This window comes from Cynocephalus volans, chromosome 3, assembly GCF_027409185.1.
Source record: "Cynocephalus volans isolate mCynVol1 chromosome 3, mCynVol1.pri, whole genome shotgun sequence".
Taxonomy (NCBI): Eukaryota; Metazoa; Chordata; class Mammalia; order Dermoptera; family Cynocephalidae; genus Cynocephalus; species Cynocephalus volans.
This window is the reverse complement of record NC_084462.1, coordinates 129201905-129224407: the sequence shown is the minus strand read 5'-3', so window position 1 is coordinate 129224407 and position 22503 is coordinate 129201905. Positions and strand designations below refer to the sequence as shown.

Below are 22503 nucleotides of genomic sequence, written 5' to 3'. Positions count from 1 at the left end.
TCTATAAATAAACTAGAGTTGAGTTCTATGGCAGGATTTAAAGGATACTTAAATCATTTCAATACCAAACATTTACTACAACGGTGCTTCAAAAGTTCATGGAAATTTGTTTTTTGTTGTTTTTTTTTAAAAGATGACCAGTAAGGGGATCCTAACCCTTGACTTGGTGTTGTCAGCACCACACTCTCCCAAGTGAGCCACGGGCCGGCCCTAAGTTCATGGAAATTTGAATTGAAAGATAATATGAATCTTTCCATGAACTTCTTGAAGTACCCTTGTACTATATATATTTTCTATTTTTTCTGTGACTGTAAAGTTAGATCACAGAAATCCTGAGATTCCTCTAATCTTCTGTGGTCTGGGCTCAATAACCCCAGTCTTAAATTTCTCAAATATTTTGGCTACAGAAATCCTCTACTTCCAACAGCCCCCTCAAAATCATATACTTTCCTTCTTTCCCTCTGCTTTCATTACTTTGTATAACACCCAAATTCTCCTTATTATTTTCAACATATGGTAAAATCAAATATTCCTGAGGAGCCAAAATGAAAATCAACCTCATATATGAAGTCTTTCTAATCTAATATAACTTAAAATTTCACCATTCTCTTAACTTCCTAAACAGCCACCATCTTATGATGCATTTGGTAGCTATTTCCACATTTTACTGGCATCTTTTCAAATGTATATATCACATAATTGTTTGTGCTTCACAATCAGGGCTAGGGCCAAATCTTACACTTATTTGTATATTTTATAGTATCTAGCATAATACCTTTCCCATCGCATGCATGCTATAAATCTATGTAAACAGAATAAATCTTATATCAGTAAGCATCAACATGAGAAAAATATAGTACATCAGTTATTTAATTCAATATATATATTGCACCATATGCTGGGCAATTACATTTGAAAAAATTACAGAAGTATTTCTAGAGTTAATTATTCTAGAAAGGGTTATGGTTTTTATAAACATGGAATCTTACCTTCAGCAGAATGACAGGATTGATGCAGATGGATTTGATTACTGCTTTTAGCCTTTTCTAGAGAAAATCCTGAATCATCAAAAGTTGAATTCAATGTTTCTTTGAAACTCTGTAGATTTACTTTCTCCTTATTAGAATCTGGCGTCTTAGGCATTTCTCCTCTCATCTTAGAAAATGAGTTCAGTGTGTTTGATTCAGAAAGTGGTGTACTCATAACTTTTTTTACTACTGGCAAAGAAAACTGAGAATAACCAGGAGATGTAAATTCTTTAATTTTTGCTGTACTCAGTGGAAAATGAGGAAAATTTGGGCTCTGCATATCTTTACTTGATGGGATAATGATTTCACTCATAAAATTTTCAATATGATCTTCTGGTATTGCTGTTTGATATGAAACATACTTGGCATCACTTATTTCCTTAATACCTAAATACCTTCCAGATAGATCATCTAGAAGTCTATTGTTATTTGTCTCTGATGCATGTTCTAATATTTCATCATCAGAATCCTGACTACAAAATCCTAAATCAAAGGTAACAGAAAATAAATCCCCAGAGCAATCAAAAACATATTCATCACTCGTCAGTTTTTCCTCACGTACACCTCTCAAATCTTCGTGAGATTTCTGACTATTAGTATCACAGATGTCGTCATCTTGGGGCTCAGAATTATTATCTAACAAAAGTTCATCAGAAATTAAGAACTGAGAGACCACAGCCATTTCACTTACAGCAGTTTTGTCTGACACACATAAAGATTTACATTTATTATTCAAGGGAGAAAGGCTCATATTATTAAACTCTGTATTAACATCTTCAAATAATAGTAAACTCTCATTCTGATCCGTGAACAATACTTCAAGGTCATTGTTATGAACATCATGACTCTTTTCTTCAACTAACTTCTTCACAGGGTCTATGCATACTTGAACATGATCTTCAGGTTCTAAATTTTCATTTTGAGTAACTTTATGTCCTTTACCATCACAGTCACAGAAGCTTGGCTCATCAGAAACCTTATCATTAATTGCACCATAAAGGCAACTTTTTTCAAAAGGATCATTAATAAGTTTAAGTGAATTCAATTCTAAATTCTGTTGAGAATTCACAGCTGAATGTGACATCAAACAGGTGGATTTATCATTTTGTAAATGCTCTGCATAGGATAAGAAAAGCAAATTCTCAAGTGTAGAATCCTTAGCAATTTCATATTCCAAGTCTGAGAGTCCACTGAGAGAAGGTGGAGAATGAGATAAAAATCTCTCTACATTAACTAATGTCTCTTTTGTCAATGAGTGACAATTATAAAATTGGTCATCTGTTCTAGTTTTATAAAGCTCTTCCTCAAATGGAAGAAACAAATTAGATGAAACAGATTTCTCATCACTGAAACTATTATAACCAGAGTCTAAAAAATTTCCAGCAAATGAACTAGTAGATTTATTTTCAAACTGGCATTCTGTTAATAATACACATGGCTGATCAACAACATTTTCTTTAATAGTACATGTGGCAGCAACTTCACCTGTATCTGATATCCTTTTATCATTTGGTAGGTCTACCTGAAAAATATTTTCCACAGTAGAATTTCTCTCAGTATCTAAAGAATCATTATTTTCTTTTTTCGACTGATCTTTTTTCATTTCTTTAGATGCTTTTTTCTTCAAAGAAACAATTTTAGTATGTTTGATATGAGTTTGTTTAAAAACTTCATCACATTCTTCATCAGATTCTGTCATTGAGAGTGAATTGTCTTTATTTATATTCTTTTCAAATGAAGATTTCTTGTGAGTAGTAAAAGTGTCATTGGCAAGATTATTATATCTATTCCTGGGAGCACCAAGTGTTGATCTAACATCTTCCATTTGTAAATAAGATTTAATTTCCAATTCATAGCTGCATTCTCCCTATAAATAAAGAAAAAGTCACAGAAAAACAAAAGAAAAAGCTAATTCTAAGAGATGAGTTTCACTCTATATTAAAATATTTTCTAAACAATATTAAATTATTCAGCTGAAAAATCATAATTATGTTTTATAATCATGAATATGCTAATAATCCTGATTTAATAATCACATATTATATACAGATACTGACAGTCAACTCTGAACCCCATACATGTACAATCAATTATATTTCAATAAAAACATTATAATAAAATAAATCAGAAGTCCTTATGTCTTAATAAATAAAATTATAAATGATACACTGTGAAATTATCATGTTATCTTTGATCAATAATTTTTTTGTATCCCCAGTACTTAATATACAGAAGACTTGTGATAACTATTTGTACAAAGAACAAATTTAATGAATATATAAGAACATAAATACTGAGTTTTTTCACTTCTAACATAGAATAATTATTCTAATTTCCTAAAAATAGATACTTAAAAAATTACCATAGGTATTTTTAAAACATACATACACACATGTATATGTTAAAATTACTCTCTCAATGGAAGTAACTAAGAACAGCTTTTAGAATTTCTGAAATAATGGTACCTGTATGTCTACTAGGCTATAGCTTAGAATACAGTTCTATTTTTAACAAAGCCCCCAACCAAGAACACTTAAAGTAAATTTCTAAATCTTACTTATCTCTAAAAACAGAACATGGCATACAGAAGGCACTCAGTAAATACAGTATGTTAATCTGATAGCACACATTTTTCTGGGATCCACAACTAATTACTTTACATGTATTCATGAACAATAGCTAATAATAAAAACAGCAGCTACAATTTGAGTTCTATAATAGTGCTAGTTACTATTCTTAGTGTTCTATATGTACTAAGTTATCTAATTCTTACAACAACCTGTGGGTAGGTATTATCATTATTCCTATTTTAGAGATGAAACCAAGGCACAAAGAGGTTATATAACTTATAGACACAATCAATAAGAGGTAGAGTTGGGATTCTAACCCAGGCATTACAGATTTCACACTCATAATAGGTTCACTATTCTGACTCCCTCAAAAAAGAACAATCAAGAACTGCTCAAGAATCAATAATCCCCTAAACCACCAGGATACAAGAGAGACACCAAATGACCTACACGATTGAGAATATTTTAATATAACCAAATCCAACAAGAATCCTAAATTAGCTTTATAAACAATTTTACTTTGGTCTATCAATATTTACAGATGATAATCTTCTACAATTAATTAAGTCTATTTCTTCTAAGGCAGAAAACTGGTTCCTGATTGTGATCACAAGGAGCTATACAGAAACAAAATATTTCTAGTTATAATTATTTGTAATAAATACTTTTGTTTCTTATAATGAGTTCAAATTAAGAAAAATAAAGGTTAAGTATTTTAGTTTCAACTATCATACCGGCAGGAGAAAATTACAAAAAAACTCTACCTCTTCGTGTCTCATTCCTTCTATCATTTGCATAATGCTTATAAAATGATGGCATCGATCAGAGTGGTCAACTCGATGTGTAGGAAAAGGATGATCTTGCCACAATCTCCACTCAGAGAGAGAGAGTTGATGAACTCCAGTCATTGGTTCTTGAGTCTTAATAATGATTTAAAAAAAATAAAAATGATGAAAACGCATACACATACTGAGATTTCACAAAGTGATTTTTAAAAACCACACTTGAGATACAGATAAGCAGCCTAACATAAATAATTTAAGCTCATTTAGGTACTCTCAATTAAAATCTCAGGAGATAAACAGAAAATAATTTCATAAAGTGCAAAGGTACCCTTTTAAATACATTTATAACTCTCACATGAGTTACAACTTGACCATATCCCTGTTTATATAGTTCCATGTTAAGAGCAAATTTTGAAAAAAATATATTTGGCTTCAAACTACTATTTTGCTAGTTTATATCCTACAATCTAATATAGAGGCATTCATAATCTCTCAGTGATACTGATCCAAGTCTTCATGCCTGCTGCCATTCCTCACTCTCCGTTAGTGAATAATATAAAAATTCTGACAGCCATATATTGCGAGCCCTATAAATCTCCTAAAAGACATCTATCTTGAGGTTGTTTTTCCATCTCTCTAGGCATATACATAACCCTTGATTGGTTCTCTTGACTTTCATTATGTTCACCAATTATTCGCTCCTAACAAACAAAATAAACAATAATTTGTAATTTATAGTTTTAACTATAATTCAAAATGAAAAATAAAACCAGTGTGCTCAAAAATGCTCACGACAGCATAATTTATGTTAGCACAATATTGAAAAGAATCCAAAACAACAGGGAAATAGCCAAGCAAACTACAGTATATTGTAAAGTGACAACCATGTAAGATTATTTCTATATAGAAATGTTTATATAGTAAGGTAATAAAGAAAAGCCAAAACTTATGTAAAAATATCACAGTTGTGTAAAAAAAATATACAATAAACAGTAGAAAAAAATGAGTAGTTTTATAAACTTAGACTTAAACGATTCTTTTTTAAACTCATTACATCCTTAATTTTTTAAGTAAGTTGACATTCCAATAACAAAAGTCTCTCATTACTCTCAAAGCTACTGCATAATCATTACAAAGAGCATCTGAAAACATGTTCAACTTACTGGTGTGTTTTCTTCATTTAGTAAAGATAGAAACTGAACTTGAGGCAATAGTATCTCCTTAATTTTATCATTGTTTCTTAATCTATACAGTCTGTTCCATAATTTAAATTCTTCGTCTGATAAAAACCAATCTTTCCTTGAGTTACTTTGTCTCATTCCTATAAGGTAAAAAAAAATAATCGAAAAGAGGTCCCTTCCAGATCTGACACAGAGACCGCTCTAAGACTTGAAAAAGGAAGGTACTCTAATCTCCTAATCATTTAAAATAAGTTCAGACCGCTAAGACCAGATGAATGGTATAATAATGTATAGAAGACTTACATATAGAATGTACAGAACACACATATATACACACATACAGACATAACACACACACACACACACACACAATCTTGGCAAGATGAATCATTGAAACTTGAAAAATCAAGGAGAATGGGAGGGGGGAAAAGAACAGAAACAAGATGATGAGTTAATATTATCTCAATTTGTAAAAAGAACAGTCTCCAGAATTTTGCCAAAGATATTTGCCTTCAATCCCTCATAACATTTTAGAAACAATTATTAAACATAAGATTAATTAGCATTTCTAAAAATTATAGTGATCACCACTACAAATAATTTACCCAACCTAATCAAGTTTTGATGCTATTATTCAAATGACATACTATATTTCCACTTTAACTAAAAATTTGGCAAGGTCTTGTAAAATGACAGGTATATTCCTATTAAGTGGATTTGTATCAGCTTTAATAGGCATATCCAAAAAGCATTGTTTTGTGGCTCTGAGTTAAGCGAAAGAACATTAACAAATTTAAGTGATTCCAAAGCAGGAGACTGGGAGGGTAAGAACCTTAAAACTTTATGATATGAAAACCAGTTGCACAAACAGTTGAACAAACTTGAGAAGCATGGTCTTCAAATATAAATAACTGTGCTACATAGGTCAACCAAGGATGAAAACTGTGCTTTTTATCTAGAAGACAAAACTAGATTGATGGGAAAAAGGTACAAAGAAACAAATTCTTCAACAATGGAATGAACCCTCATAAAGGAATATAATTTCTATTCACAGAGATATTCAAGTCAAGACTGAATATGCATTTAACAAAAATCCTGCAGGAAGCATTCCTACTCTGACAGGTAATGGGGCCAGATGACCCCCAAGCTTCCTTCCAAATCTTAAAATATAATTACATGATTCTTTAAAGGCCCTCCTTAAAAATCGAGTAGAACCCAAAAAATAAACTTTTTTCTCATTTTCATAGTGCAAATATTTCAAGATATTTTCTTGGTATCACCAAAGTCTCTGCAATTCTTAAGCTAGCAACACTCTATTACTAACTATGCTCCTGGCACCAAAGTATTTGTTTCTCACTGTCTAAATATTACCAATAACTTTGTCTAAATTTGCCACTATCTAGTGTAAGCATAAATTTTTTTAAAAAAAACAACTTTTTTTCCTTTGTGAATAGGCAAAGAGATGTTTCCCCCTCCCTTTCTTAGAGCACGTCCAGAGAATCCTAATGTTTGTAAATCCTTCTTTTAACCCTTTGATAAGTATGCGAATCCTTGAAAAGGCTAAATAAACCTCTACCCAGCTTTTCAAACCAGAAATATTTTTCTTATAGGTTTAGGAGACTCTTTGAAATATAAACATTAAGAAAGATAGTGTCTCTATCTCCCAAACACCATGGGAGTTTAGCTTAGGCACCTTTCTCAGAGCTGTCAATATCTGCTTGTCACAGAGATGAGAAGTTTCACTATGCGTTTGGATAAAAGCAGCTAGCTAACACAAACGGCCGCCAGGTAAATTTGTGATGAACTATGAAAGAATGTATGAGAAATGGTGCTGATCTTTTTTTTTTTTTTTTTTTTTTTGTCTTTTTCGTGACAGGCACTCAGCCAGTGAGTGCACCGGCCATTCCTATATAGGATCCGAACCCGCGGCGGGAGCATCGCCACGCTCCCAGCGCCGCACTCTCCCGAGTGCGCCACGGGCTCGGCCCGGTCCTGATCTCTTAAATGAGGACAAGTTAGTGCTCATCTTGAGAAAACATGTAAGTAAAGGACTGTAACTCCTTGGGAGTACATAAATACATATTTTGGGAAAAGAATTTCTGTCTTTGCGTTATCTTATCAAATTGTCTACAACACACATTGTAATCTGGTTTAATGCTTATTCAATAATAAAGCTGTTTTCTTTCTTTTCTATACTTTGTGGAGAGGATTCTCTGGGTTGTTAAGATATTTTTAACTTTTTAAAACACTGAGTTTCCATCACTCTGTACTCTCCTTCCCTTTGTCCCATAAACAATCTCTTATCCTTTCCAAAGAGAATGCTTATAACATGTTACAATGTACATTGAGGTTTTCAAAGAAGAGATATTAAGATATGACCTGCTAACTAAGGACAGAAAAAAAAATACATGTGTCAAATGGAAAAATTTTTATTTACCATCCCTACAGGAAAAGATAGATGACTTTCGCTGCAAGATCCAAGAAGGCTTCTCCGGTTCATAGACACCATGTGTGATGAACATTTTGTGTAATTCTGGATTGATTCCATCAGGAACCATTCGTGGACTTCCTTGGTAAAAATGAAGAACCTGTCTGTTACCTGAAATAGCTCTATAAATGTTTCTTTTGTTGAACTGACTCTGATTATAAGTCTGCAAAAGCAAACATAAAATGTCAAATTATATTATTTCATAATAATTATTTAGCAATAACAAGCAATGATTACATTAGTTTGGGTTTATTGTAAACATAAAATAAAACCCTGATCCACTCAAATACTTAGAGAATGATTTTCTGTTGTCTTTAATTTTAAAACATGTCAGTAAACTGTTAGATTAACCCTTGATGAAAATCATTTCAAATTCTATTATAAAAGATGTTGACAGGATTAAATAAGAAAATGAATCTGAAGCACTCAGAACACTGCATAGCACAGAGTAAGTGCTCAATAAATGCAAGCCATTATTACTATTTTACAGATAAGAAAACTATAACACCTGAATACAGAGGTTAAGTGACTTGGCTAGGTAATACAATCCACTAGAATCCAATTCCACTCATTGATAATACATGGCCTTTTATAAGTTACAAAACATTAGGTTTATTAGGATCATTTTATGGATAAACTGGATGGTACATAGGAATATGCTATAATCACATGAAAAGTATTAGGGAAAAGAATTCATTTTTCAGGATGATTTTAAAGGATATATAAAACATTTTAAATTAACTTTTAAAAACTATCATAGCTGATGAGAAAACCTTTAATGTGAAACTACATATCTGTGCATTGAACTAGTCCCAATGAGTTACAAAAGATAGTTAATACGTTAATATAACAAACACAAAATAATATGTATAATATGTATACCAAAAGTGTAGCAAATTATGATGTAATTCAAGTTCCTTATTGTGGAGGCTACTAAAATTTATAAAGCAAATGTATTTCACAGGGCCTAGCTTCCAAAGCCCTGTATTTTCAGATACAACCTAGTTTTTTAAAATTACATATAAAAATGTTAAGCTTGCAAAGGACAGGAAACTTTCCCCAGGCTAAAGTCTCTGTTGTAGGTAAAGAATTGTAACACAGCAAAATTGCTAGCTCAAAGGACAGGTGTCCTTGGTGCAGGTTAACGTACTGATTGATATGTTGAGAAAGTTACTTGATTGTTATGTAAACATACTGAGGAAATTGCCATAGGAAAAGAAAGAGTTTGCTAAAAGCAAGCTTTTGTTGGTGGATCACTTAACCTTTTGCAAACTGCATTATGGAATGTCACTTTGTTTATTTCACTGATGTTACTAGTTTCCACTGTTAAAACTATTCTTAGCCATAACTCTGCCCATGTCCTTGTGTTCTTTGTAATGATTAAATCAAATGAATTTTCTTGTGAAACTTCCTTGTCTTTACAATAAAAGGGAGAAGCTAACTTTGAACTGGGGCTGTCACATTCAATTTTCTCCTCCTAATGGGGAAATTATTGAAGTGCAGTCCTTCCAGGCCTCTCAATGCATACACAGTGCTTTGAGTAATCGCATAATTCTTTTTTATGTCTCTGTTACACAGGGGAAAGTGTAACACCTTATAACTAAGACTAGGCATCAGAAAACTTCTACAAAGGGCCAGAAAGTAAATATTTTAAGTTTTGCAGGCCACATACGTCTCTGGTGAATATACTATGCTTTTTATTTAATTAGTTAGTTACTTTGGAAACCCATTAAAGTGTAAAAACCATTCTTAGTTCACTATAATTGAAAAAACTAAACAAAACACAAAAAACAGGCCTGAGAAGCACAGGGAAATGGTAAAACAAAGTAACACATACTGGTTTTTGTATCTAGGTGTCTCTGAATTAACCTTGAAGTAAAAAATGTGTTTCTTTACATGGATAAAAATTAGGAAACTGAATTCAGTCAAAAATTCCCCTAATTAAGAAAAGAATAGTCAGAATTTAATACAAGGGGGAAAAAAATAAACCACAATTACCTATGGATTGTTTGGACTTTGAATGCTAAAATGTTGATATTTGTCCTTTGGCTTTTTTTCCTCAAATTTCAAGTGTCAAATCATGTTTCTACATGTCTACTTACACGTTCTTCTCTTCCTTCAGCAAGGATAACAACAATCCTGCCTTGACGTCTGCGGCCAGTTCTACCCATTCGTTGTACAAGACGGACTGGGCTCTTCTGGGCATCAAAACATATTATAAGATCAACTTCTCCTATATCCAAACCTTCTTCACCAACACAGGTAGAAACCAATGTGTTGTAACCACCATCACGAAACTGTTTCACTACCTAAAATAAAAATGATTTAAAACAACTAGATGTGAATGTAAGAGAATTATAGATCAAAGCATATTTTTCCCACTCATTCCAAAATGGTGAAATCAGATTTAAAATCAGCATCAAGGATACCACAGAATAGAGAGAGGGGAAAAAAAAAAAAGAAAAGAAAAAAAAAAAAAAAAATATATATATATATATATATATATATATCACAGAGTAGCAATTAAGCCAAAAGAGATTATGGTAAAATAAAAAGAGTAGCCCTAATTCCTTTGCTTTGATGATGGCTATGACACCAAAAGGATTTGTCAACAATTTAACAGTTTCTCAGTGAATGAGAAACCCCAGATCTTATTTTTAGCACCACTGAAAGGAGCATAGGACAGGTAAATGGCCTAGAGCAATTACTTCCATTTATCATATCTTAGACCTAAATGTATAGTTAGTTGTATCTAAAGTAAAAATGTTTCACTATTCCTAGAATTCATATCTTACCTTTTAAACTGCCATTCCAGAATTTCTCTCTGATCAGTTTAATTAAACCACAATAGCATGAGAATGAGTTAATGAAAAAGTCAACGAAACATTTTGAAAAACTTCCTTAAGCCTTATAAACTTAGTTCTCAACTGCTCTGAGCCTCAGTTTCTCCATACATAGCAACACCAACGTTGCAGGTTTGTGTATGGTAGAGTGGCGGTGGTGGTAATTAAGTGAGATAACATAAAATCAAAAGGTGAATTAGCTGATAATAACAGCTACTATGTACAAGGGTGTTCTATGAGCCACATACTGTATTAAGTACTTTATATATTAGTTACTACTCCCTATAACCCTAAGAGGTAGACATTACTGTACTTTTATTAAAGAAACTGAAGATCTGAGAGGATAAAACTATTTGCCTGAAGTCTTACTAATAATTGTCAGCATTTGAACTTGGGTGTTCCTGACTCCAAAAATCTATTATCTTAATCCTTACACTAGTTGTACTGTGAAAAACAACAACCTTAAAAGTAGGATAATAAATATAACTTACCATGTTAGATCCTCTTATAAACCTTTCCAGTAGCATTGGTCAGAGGATTTTCCTTCAATATGGAAAACCTCAGAGTACAGGGAGAACCAATGATCATGATTAAAAGTTAGGAATAATTCATTTCCTTTTGGAATCTGTAATGAGATTAAGCCAAGGAAAGACTGACCTAATATTACTGTATATAACTTAATAAAACAGATGTCCTTTTTGCCCAGATAAAGAAAACAAAAATAGGGCTGGCTGGTTAGGTCATTTGGTTAGAGCACAGTTTTCAAAACACCAAGGTCAAGGGTTCAGACTCCTGACCTGGCCAGTTATCAAAAAACAAAACAAAACAAAACAAAATTAACTATAAGGGAAAAAAAAAAAATGCTACAGTGCTGGAGATATAAAAAAAGGATCTTTTTTTTTTTTTAATCTATATAGAGGTGGTAAGTATAAAAAAGTTCTTTAACCAAAATATTTAACAGATTAATAAAAGACATCAATTTCCTTTTTAGTTAACATGTATAAACTAAACTTATTTGCCTAGGATTGATGTTGATTGGCCATTGAATATACACTTCCATAAACCTTTTCCATGAACTCAAGATTTATGTATTCAATTGTTTATTCAACATCTCATCTTGATGTTTAAAACAATGCTACTCAAAGTGTGGTCTGTGAACTGTATATTAGTGGTGGCAGTCCACAAAGTGTTTACTACTGGCTGACAAGATAAGCACAAAAATTCAGAGTGTTTAGAAACTTGACAGAGTAATTTTATGTTTGCTGACTCCAGTAATAAAAAAAAATTGGACCTGAACTTTTTCATTAATTTTACTTTTCCAGTAATTCATTTTTATTGTATTGTTCAAAAGTATCAGTCTATGATGTGGGAAGAAATAAACAGGTCCTCCACCAGTTTTAATAGTTTGAAAAGCATTAATCTCATAGGCATGTCAAAGTTAACTCATCCAAAACCATTCTCACCAAAACCTGCTTTCCTGCAGTCTTATCCATCTTATTTAAAAGCAGCTCCTTTCAGTGGCTCAGGCCAAAAACCTTGGGAAAAAAAATCCCTGGAGTCTGACTTCACACTCCCTTATCTCACATCCTACTCTAATTAGTCAATAAATCCCGTCAGCTTGACCTTCAAAATATATCCAGAACCCAACCACTTCCCTGCTACCACCACCTTAGTCCAAGCCACTATCATCTTCAGCTTGAATTGTAATAAGTCTTCCAACTGGTGTCCCTGCTTCTACCTGTAACCCCCCTACAGTTTATTTTTAAGACAGCAACCAGTGTGATTCTTTTAAAATGTAAATCAGGCCATCCTCTACTCCAAACTCTCCAAGGGCTTTTCCTTATTTCACTAGGAGTAAAAACCAAAGTTATTAAAGTAGGACCTATAAGACCCTAAGGTACTGCCCACCTCCCCTTCCTCCCTGACTTAATCTCCTGTTTCTAAATAAATGGTTAATTTGATTACAACTATTGGCATGAACTCTTATTTCAGAATAAAACTGCTGTTATGAGAGCAATTATGTATAGAATAATAAAAAGGTTTTTACTCTGGCCTACATAAAAATATTATTGATATAAATATATAAATGAGTAAATGATAAAGTCAATAAAATTAATAAGGTTTCTTATGGTGTCTGACAAACTCAGGAAATAATGAGTAGGTAAAATTGAAATTGGCCAGAAACCAGGTTGGATACTATGGGTATTTCAAATAATAAAAATGCATTACTCCCAAGGCAAAAATCTACTTCATTTTTCATTCATATATAAATGCGAAGAGAAGTAATAATCACCCACTAGGTGTCTGAGCCCTTTAAAGAACTTATAATCTGACTTGACGATGGGTAAAGGTGTTACCTTTACACTCTAGAAGACTGTCCCCATCATAGCCAGTCAGCTTTAAACAGACTCTTCAGAGTACAGTGAGAACTTGTAGAAAGGATATTTAGAGAATAAGGATTCTTTAGCTACTATGTCAACAGAATCAAGAAAGGATCTGTCAAAATGAGCTAGACATTAAAGAGACTCATAATAGTCAGTGACTACTCAGGTGTAGATCTATATAGCTAATCTGTAAAATCCTGTACAAAGTTTATAAAAATTGATAGTCTAAAAGTTTCCTCACAACATCACAGAACTTAGAAAACTTATGACCTTTTATTCAGAGTCTGGAACTAGCTTAAATACCACCGTGGTTTCCTCTGAGCATACTTTTAAAGTAAGATTTTTAAATAACTGAAAAAAGAGATAAGCTCATTATTGGCTTAGAATAAATTATTAAAGGGACTTAAATTAAATAAATAGTAAACATTTACTGACAGCCCTACAAAGAGATCTCATTTAATACTTATAACAACCCTATGAAGAATGTTTATAGATAAAGAAAACTGAGGGGCAGGAAGTAAAGAAACTTGTAACTGGTAGAGCCAGGATTCTAACCTAGGTAGTATGATTCCAGAGCCTTTACTAGTTAACCATTACACTTTATGTTTAAAAAAAAAATTTTTTTTTCAGAAAAATTAAACTGGATCTCTACCTCTCACCATATACCAAAATCAACTCAAAATGGATTGAAGACTTAAACATAAGACCTGAAACCATAAAATTTCTAAAGGAAAATATGGCAGAAACACTCTAGGTAATAGGACTGGGCAAAGACTTTATGAATAAGACCCCAAAAGCACAAGCAACAAAAGAAAAAATAAATAAAGGGGATTATATCAAACTAAAAAGCTTCTGGGCAGCAAAGGAAACAATCAACAGAGCAGAAAGACAACCTACAGAATGGGAGAAAATATCTGCAACCTATACATCCAACAAGGGATTAATATCCAGAATATACAAAGAACTCAAATGACTATAAAGTAAAAAAAAATAAAATAATAATAATAATAATAATAATCCAATTTTAAAATGAGCATGCTCATTATTTAAAAATTAAAATCATTCGCATGCTCATTATTTAAAAAAACATTAAATATATATTTAAATTTGGGATAACACTATAGAAGAGTTGAATCTGTGAATATTAACATAAAAACATAAGCATTAACCTATATATTTAAATTTTATCTTAAATCAAAATTTATCAGCCATGGAATATACCATATCTTATTTAACACTTCCCATTTAATTTACAATGTGAGTGTTATTATAAACATTTCTGCATGTGAATCTTTTACTGACTATTTTACTGTGGAATATAGTTCTTAAAATAAAAAATATATTAACATTTAAAAAAAAAAAAATGAGCAAAGGAGATGAACAGACACTTTTCAAAGGAAGACATACAAATGGCCAACAGATACATGAAAAAATGCTCAGCATCACTAGTCATCAGAGAAATGGAAATCAAAACCACATTGAGATATGTCACCCCAGTTAGACTGGTCATTATTTTAATAATAATAACAAATGCTGGCAAGGATGTGGGGAAAGGGGAACTCTTCTACACTGTTGGTAGGACCATAAATTAGGACAGACATTACGGAGGTTTCTCAAATAGCTACAGATAGAGCTCCATAGGATCCAGCAATCCCACTACTGGGTTTATATCCAAACAAATGGAAATCACCAAGTTGAAGAGATACCTGCACTCCCATGTTCACTGCAGTTCTATTTACAATAGCCAAAATATTGATCCAACCTAAGTGTGCATCAATGGATAACTGGATAAAGAAAATGTGGCATATATACACAATGGAATACTACTCAGCCATAAAAAAGAATGAAATTCTGCCATTTGCAGCACATGGATGAGTCTGGAGAACATTATGTTTAGTGAAATAAGCCAGACAAAGAAACAGAAATACCACATGTTCTCACTTATAACTGGCTGCTAGGAAGGAAAGAAAGGAGGGAAAGAGGGAAGGAATGAAGGAAAGAAAGAAAAGTTTACAACAATATGTCGAATTTTCAGAAGGAGAGAACAAACCTAAGGATACTAGAGATGGGGGGCAGGGAGGGAGGGGGTCTGGAAAGTGTTAGGTCAGGCAAAGAGCATAAAGAAATATCACAATTTGTAAGAATGAATATGCTAATAATAAATTTAAAAATTAAAATAAAAAAATCACAACCACATAAAATACTTTTTATGGTTTTCTGAAATATGCTTATTATCTTTAGTTACGTTTACTATAAAATTATCAAGTAGCCAATTTACCAGTGAGTTAAAACAAACAAAAAAAGCATAAGTGCAAAGCTTATTTTCATCATCTCCAAAAATAATTACCTCCAGTTGTTCCTTCTGAGTAAAACCTTTTATGCTCTTCCCTGAGGCATGGCCAACGAAAGTCATTGCTCTAATAATTGGCTGATGCTGTAAAAGCATTTCTGCAATTTCTTGAACACTATCTCGAAATGAAGAGAAGATCATAACTCTGGTCTCATCATATTTCTTTTTAGAGGTGTTTTGAGCTATATAATAAAAAATACTTTAATTACCACTTAAAAAAAAACATTTAGGCAAGAACTAGTTAAAAAAGACAAGCTTGAAACTCCATACTGATGAATGATAATTCTTTCAAAAAATAATTTAAGACATCTTGAACCTTTGTGGGGTTTTTTTTTTATTTTGTCTTGTTTTTCTTGTTTTTTTTTTACTACATTCTCTAGTAATTTTAATAATCTTGGCTCCCTATTTCTCAATGGCCTTCATAAGCAGATCAAATAAGAATTAGCGGAACTATTTTTGACCAGTCCTTCAGTTTAGTAATAATGTCTGTTACTCTGCTTTTACCTTCTAAGACAGTAAGAAGAACAGAACTGTAGAGCTCCCACTAATTTCATAAATCTTCCTTTTTTTCTGTTCACTAAAGGCACTGTATTAACTCAGGCTGTCCATTCTGTCCCTGAATCTTACTATACTTTCAAATTCTCCAAAGAAAACCACAGAATGTACCCTACAGTCACCAAAGCTGCTCCCAATCTCTGTGCTTGGGAAGCAATAGAATAAACTAATAAGAACATAATCTTTGAGGCTGGACCATTTATTCTCTGGTTGATGGGTGACCACGGCAGTTATTTAATTTCTTTAAGCTTTAGTTTCTTCACATCTAAAATAGATTAGTGATTAAATGAAACAGTAAATGTAGAGTATATAAATTTGCATACAGTAATTAGTTAATGATTGCAAGTTGTGTGGGTTTTTTGGTTATTTGTTTAATTTTTAAGCTTGGTTGAAACTTTCACAATTCATTCTTCTTCCTTATGATTTATATTATATTAATCATCATATGTGTGCCAGGGACTACACTATGCATTTTATATGTATATATTAACTCATTTAATCTTCACAATAACCCTAAGGATTAAATGACTTAATACATAAAAAGTTAACTCACAATGCACATGCGGAAAACAAGACTTGAAGAAGCAGCTCTTGCGAGCAAAATTATTCTAAATAAACCTCTTTTGAATCATCATAGCAACAAGCCTCTGTATCTGACCAACTCCTGATGAATTGCTACTTTCATTGCAAAGCCTATCTCCTTCAACCTGCTCCAGCTTGCCTTTCTACCCTCATTCCACTGAAGGTCCTTCTACCAAAATCATCAATAATCCATATTTTCAAATTCAATGAACTTTTTAGTTCATTTTATCACACTTAGAATTTAACAGTCTACTTTTTCCTACTGAAACAGTCTCTTCCCTCAGCTTCTCTGGCACTTCACTTATCGGCTTTCCTTCTCAGGCTCCTTGGTGGCTTTTTCTTCTCTAAACTCTAAATGTTGGTATTCTTCAGGACTCCATTCTGGACCCTCTTCTGTCTCTAAACTGTCTTCCTGATGATCACATCTATTCCTTAAACTTTAAATATTATGTTTATGCTGACGACTCCAAAATTTATTCATATATATATGTAAAAATTTACTTATGTATATGTAAACATGTAAAAATAGCCCAGACCATTCTTCTGAGACTCAGATTCACTTATCCAATGTCTACTTGATGGGTTTGGGCCACAATCCTGAAAGACACAATCTCAAATGCCATAATCCTGAATGTTGAAATCCCAAAAGACCAAAACCCTAAATATCAAAACTCCTAATGTCTAAAATCCTGAAAATCACAATCTCAAAAGTTTAAAATCCTGAATGTTGAGACAGTGAAAGGTGAATTCTGGGGAAAAGATTAGTATGTTTTTGTTTGGGGTGGGGTTTTTTTTGTTTTTATCCGGGTTTTTTTCCCAACTATTTTATTTATTTTTATTATTATTTTTATTTATACATATTTATGGGGTGCAGAGTTGACTATCAGTATTTGTGTCCAGTATGTGATGATCAAATCAATTATTATTAGCATGTTCATCATTACAAATCATAATTACTTTTTGTGTCCCGTACCCAATTACTCCCTATCCTGCCTTCCCCTCTCCCTTTCCTCTCTAGTAATTATAGGGATGTTCTCTCCTTCTGAAAGTTCAACATTTTATTATGGTCTTTCTTTCTTCGCTTCCACTTTTGAGTGAGGACATAATGGCATTTCTCTTTCTGTTCCTGGCTTATTTCACTAGCCCCATACCTCTTGCCATATACCAAAATCAACTCAAAATGAATTAAAGACTTAAGTATAAGACCTGAAGATATACAACTCCTAGAAGAAAACATCGGGGACTTCAGGACATAGGACTGGGCAACGACTTTATGAATAAGACCCTGAAAACACAAGCAACAAAAGAAAAAATACACAAATTGATTTTCCTACTATTTTAAATTGTCAGCATTATTTTTTACAATTCGCTATGCTATTTATTTCATCTTTGCATCATTTCCAGTACGAGAGGCATAAATTGTGTTAAGAGTTTTAGAGGGTTTTAAATTTGTTCTGTACATTTTTTTTTACAAATTTGGCTACACAAAAGTGCATTATCACAACATAGGCTTTGTGTGTAATATCTGTGCATGTACATGAAAACATTGAAACTTCCTGAATAAATGAAGAGATGTCCTTTTTGTATATCTGCATTTGTGAAAGATAAAATTCTCGTGTCACATATGGGTGACTGCATATGTTGTGACCCATCACAGTTTTTGACCAGTTTTGTATAGAAACTTAGGTTGTCATTCATGGTATTTCAGATGACTGCAGTTACAAAGCTGGGTGCATACATTTACCAAATACCATAGCAATATACAATTATACCTATGCAAACGTCATTAAACACTTGAGTGTTTATGCTTGCAAAATGTGTATATTATGGCTATTTTATTGTGTAAAGTGGCCTATAAAGTGTTCCATCGTGTTTTTATGTTTCTCGGATAAATCTCCTTTTAAAAATATAAGTAAGGGCCAGCCTGTGGCTCACTCGGGAGAGTGCGGTGCTGATAACACCAAGGCCCCGGGTTCGGATCCCATATACGGATGGCCGGTTCGCTCACTGGCTGAGCGTGGTGCTGACAACACCAAGTTAAGGGTTAAGATCCCCTTACCGGTCATCTTTTTAAAAAAAAAATATATATATATATATATATATATATATATATATATATATAAGTAAATATCTTTTAAAGAATTTTTTTAAATTATTTTTTACAGAATTATATTCTAGGAATTTTGATCTTTATTGTGATTTGGGGGACTTTGGAGATTTTGAACATTCGGGATTATGGTGTTCAGATTGTGTCTTTCAGGATTATGACTGGCACTGCTACTTGACATATCCACTTAGATGTCTCAAAAACATTTTAATATAGTTGCTCTTTCTTCTCTATGCCATTCTTTTTTTCTAAATGACAAATAAAAGCTGTATATATTTATGGTGTGCAAAATGATGTTTTGGTATATGTATAAATTGTGGAATGGCTAAATCAAGCTAATTTAACATATACATTACCTCACCTACTTATCTCTATGTTGTTTTGGGTTTGTTTGTTTTTTTTTCTTTCTTTAAAGATGACCAGTAAGGGGATCTTAACCCTTGACTTGGTGTTGTCAGTACCACACTCTCCCAAGTGAGCTAACCAGCCATCCCTATATAGGGATCCAAACCTGTGGCCTTGGTGTTATCAGCACCACACTCTCCCAAGTGAGCCATGGGCCAGCCCTCTATGTTGTTCTTAATTTTCTTTTCACTCATATAATCATTTGCAAACATATATGCATACATACATATATACACAGCCATATGATTATTTTTTTCTCATACCCTACCCCCAATCCAAAAAATAATGTTGGCTCCAACTTCTACATATATTATCTAGACTCTAACCACTTCTCAGCACCTCCACCAGTAATGCCTCGGTGCAAGCCACTATAATCTATCATCACCCAAGACTATTACAATAGTCTCTTACCAATGTCTACTCTCCACAAAAAAACCAGAAGTATCCTTTTAAATGTAAGTCAGATCATGTCACTCCACAGCTCTAAATGTCAATGTAACAGTTTCATAAAGCACAAACATTCATAGATTAAAAACCAAAACGCTGACTTGGCCTACAAGCCCTCTTGCCTATACCACTCTTACCCTCATTCATACTACTTTAGCCATACTGGTCTGTTTATTGATCCTCAATCACACTACTGCCTGAGGGCCTCTGAATCTGCTATTCCCTCTGCCTGGAATGATTCTCTCTCAGAAATCTAGAAGGCTTGCTCCCTCATTTCCATCAGGTATAAGTTCAAATATCACTCTACAGACAGGCCTTCTCTAACCACCCTTATATAAAACAGCACTTCTCCATGACTCTTTCCTTACCTGCTTTACTTTTCCCTACCATTATATATTGTATTACTGTCTGTTTCCCCTATATTGTCCTAACCTAACTTTTCTTTTTCATATAATACCTTATTCTTAACATTCTCACCATTCCCCTTGCCCTTGTCATTCTAAAATTTCTCGGAGCTTTTTAATATTCACTATCCAAAAATTAAGAAAATAAAATAAAATAATATTCATTATCCAGAGTAATTACAAGCCCACCTTCTCCATAAGAAGTGCTAGCACAGAATGAGTTGAAGTTTTGGTTCTTTCAGTAACTTTGTATTGCCTTGAAGCTACTAAATATGACCTACCATTCCATGACTTGAAATGTTCAACTACCACTTCTTCTAATTTCTTTAACTTTGGATGACTATAAAAGAATTTTTTATGTTTATCTCCTGTAAAACAAAAAACAAATATTATTCTATATTTTTCCATATTCAATTACATTAATGTATATTAAGTTGTCCTTTTCAAAATGCATTATGTTAAAACTTACTTTTTTCTCTTTATTTAAACTAAGTAGCATTTGGGTAGCACGTAAGTCTTACTATAAAATAAATTAAATTTTTATGAAAATTTCTTTCTGAAATAGAACCTAAACAGGAATCATCAGTAAAATTTTAAAAATACATACTTAGTTAATAGATCCATTTTTCGTAGTTCTGAGAATTTTCACTACCAGTAACAACTACTAGCATCTATTATATATTTAAAGTTTATAAACTTTAAATTTCAATATATATTAACCCTAACTTAATAAAATTGTTAAGCATTTAACAAGACTGTTGTGCTACAGAAATATAAGTAATTATGATAGACATGTGTGCATCTATGGAGCCAAATTTCAAAATGAACCTTGAGTAAGAAAAACAATATATAATTTTAAATAAAAAAGCAGACCTTTTTGGATAGCAGGAATACCACCTGCTGAAGTACTACGTGACTGTGCAAACATGCATTCTAGATGATTATAGAGTTTCATGAAGTCCTCATTTCGGCTAAGTTCATGTTTTGCCCGTGTCATTCCTTCAGAAATTAAGAAAAGGTTTTCCAAATAAGTAAGCTTAATAGAAAAGTTAATCAAATTTATTATTTATTAAAAAGAAATTAAACTTTAGCAATGAATGCAAGTTTTTCAAATTTAAACATGAAAACCAGTAACTTTTTCCAGTTCCACCTCCACATATATATTAATGAATGCCTTTCTTTCAGAAAATTTCACAAATCAAAGAAACATGGCTGTTTGTTATATAATTAGTCCATTGCTTTTTAAAATAAAGAATTTTTCAGTAACTCAAACTGTTTAATGTCTTTTTTTTTTTTTTTTTTTTTTTTTTGGTCTTTTTCGTGATTGGTACTCAGCCAGTGAGTGCACTGGCCATTCCTATATAGGATCCGAACCCGTGGTGGGAGCGCCGCCACGCTCCCAGCGCTGCACTCTCCTGAGTGCGCCACAGGCTCGGCCCAAACTGTTTAATGTCTTTAACCAAAATAATACAAGTCATTATTTCTTTAAATATTTTCATATAATTTACCTTTAGTTCCATTCATAATTCCACAAAGGAAGAAATATAATGATCTCATTCCCATTTGCTGCAATAATTCATAACCATGATATAAACTAATACAAATAGCAAACTCTCCTTCGATTATGCCTTGGTGTATTCCCTAGAAAAACAAGCGTATGTCAAATTAAACCAGAGAAAGAAAAGCAGACACAAGCTCCGTGCCCAAGTTTTTGGGCTAACAGCCAACGTAGCATTTACAATATAATCCAAATGATCGCAATAATTATTCCCTTCAATACTGACTGTAACTGATAGGTTCTATTGAATGTTAGGTTATAGGATGTTGCTATGGAAATGTGCCAATGTATTTTCCTTATAAAATCTGTCTCTTTGTTTTTTTTCTTTTTTTTTTTAAAAGATGACCGGTAAGGGGATCTTAACCTTTGGCTTGGTGTTGTCAGCACCACGCTCAGCCAGTGAGTGAACTGGCCATCCCTATATAGGATCCGAACCCATGGCCTTGATGTTATCAGCACCACACTCTCCCAAGTGAGCCATGGGCCGGCCCTGGTTTTTGCTTCTTAAATTTAACAGGAAACTTACATTTTAAAGAGAATAAGGAAAGGGGAAAAACATTTATTATATACTATTTCTCTTTATAGGTAAATTATTAGCAGTATATAGATTAACTTGTTCATTCAAAACTACTCAATAATCACCTACTACACATCAAGCACTAAGTTAGATATTTGATACAATGGAAATGGAAAATAAGTCAGATATGGACCTATCCTCATGGATCTTTCTGGCAAAAGGACAAAATATTTAATCAGACTGTTTAACACTAACGTTTAATAGCAAGTATACATGTCATAATAATACCTAATACTAGT

The 22503-nt window shown here is 32.7% G+C and overlaps 2 protein-coding genes across 2 annotated transcripts in view; both read right to left on the bottom strand.

Annotated features, from left to right (window-relative positions):
• Positions 1-4506, bottom strand: part of LOC134372751 (Fanconi anemia group M protein-like) — a 31026-nt gene extending 26520 nt beyond the window's left edge. Inside the window, exons 1-3 of the mRNA XM_063090131.1 lie at positions 4363-4506; positions 2698-2895; positions 990-2550 (exon numbers count right to left, since the gene is read on the bottom strand). Coding sequence (XP_062946201.1) covers positions 990-2550; positions 2698-2895; positions 4363-4506 — 1903 coding nt within the window. The remainder of the gene's footprint in view (positions 1-989; positions 2551-2697; positions 2896-4362) is intronic.
• Positions 4507-7993: 3487 nt separating this feature from the next.
• LOC134373547 (Fanconi anemia group M protein-like) overlaps positions 7994-22503 on the bottom strand; it is a 28294-nt gene continuing 13784 nt past the window's right edge. The window contains exons 6-11 of the mRNA XM_063091454.1: positions 21638-21770; positions 21003-21128; positions 20411-20497; positions 15627-15811; positions 10155-10361; positions 7994-8215 (exon numbers count right to left, since the gene is read on the bottom strand). Of these exons, the coding sequence (XP_062947524.1) occupies positions 7994-8215; positions 10155-10361; positions 15627-15811; positions 20411-20497; positions 21003-21128; positions 21638-21770 (960 nt within the window). The remainder of the gene's footprint in view (positions 8216-10154; positions 10362-15626; positions 15812-20410; positions 20498-21002; positions 21129-21637; positions 21771-22503) is intronic.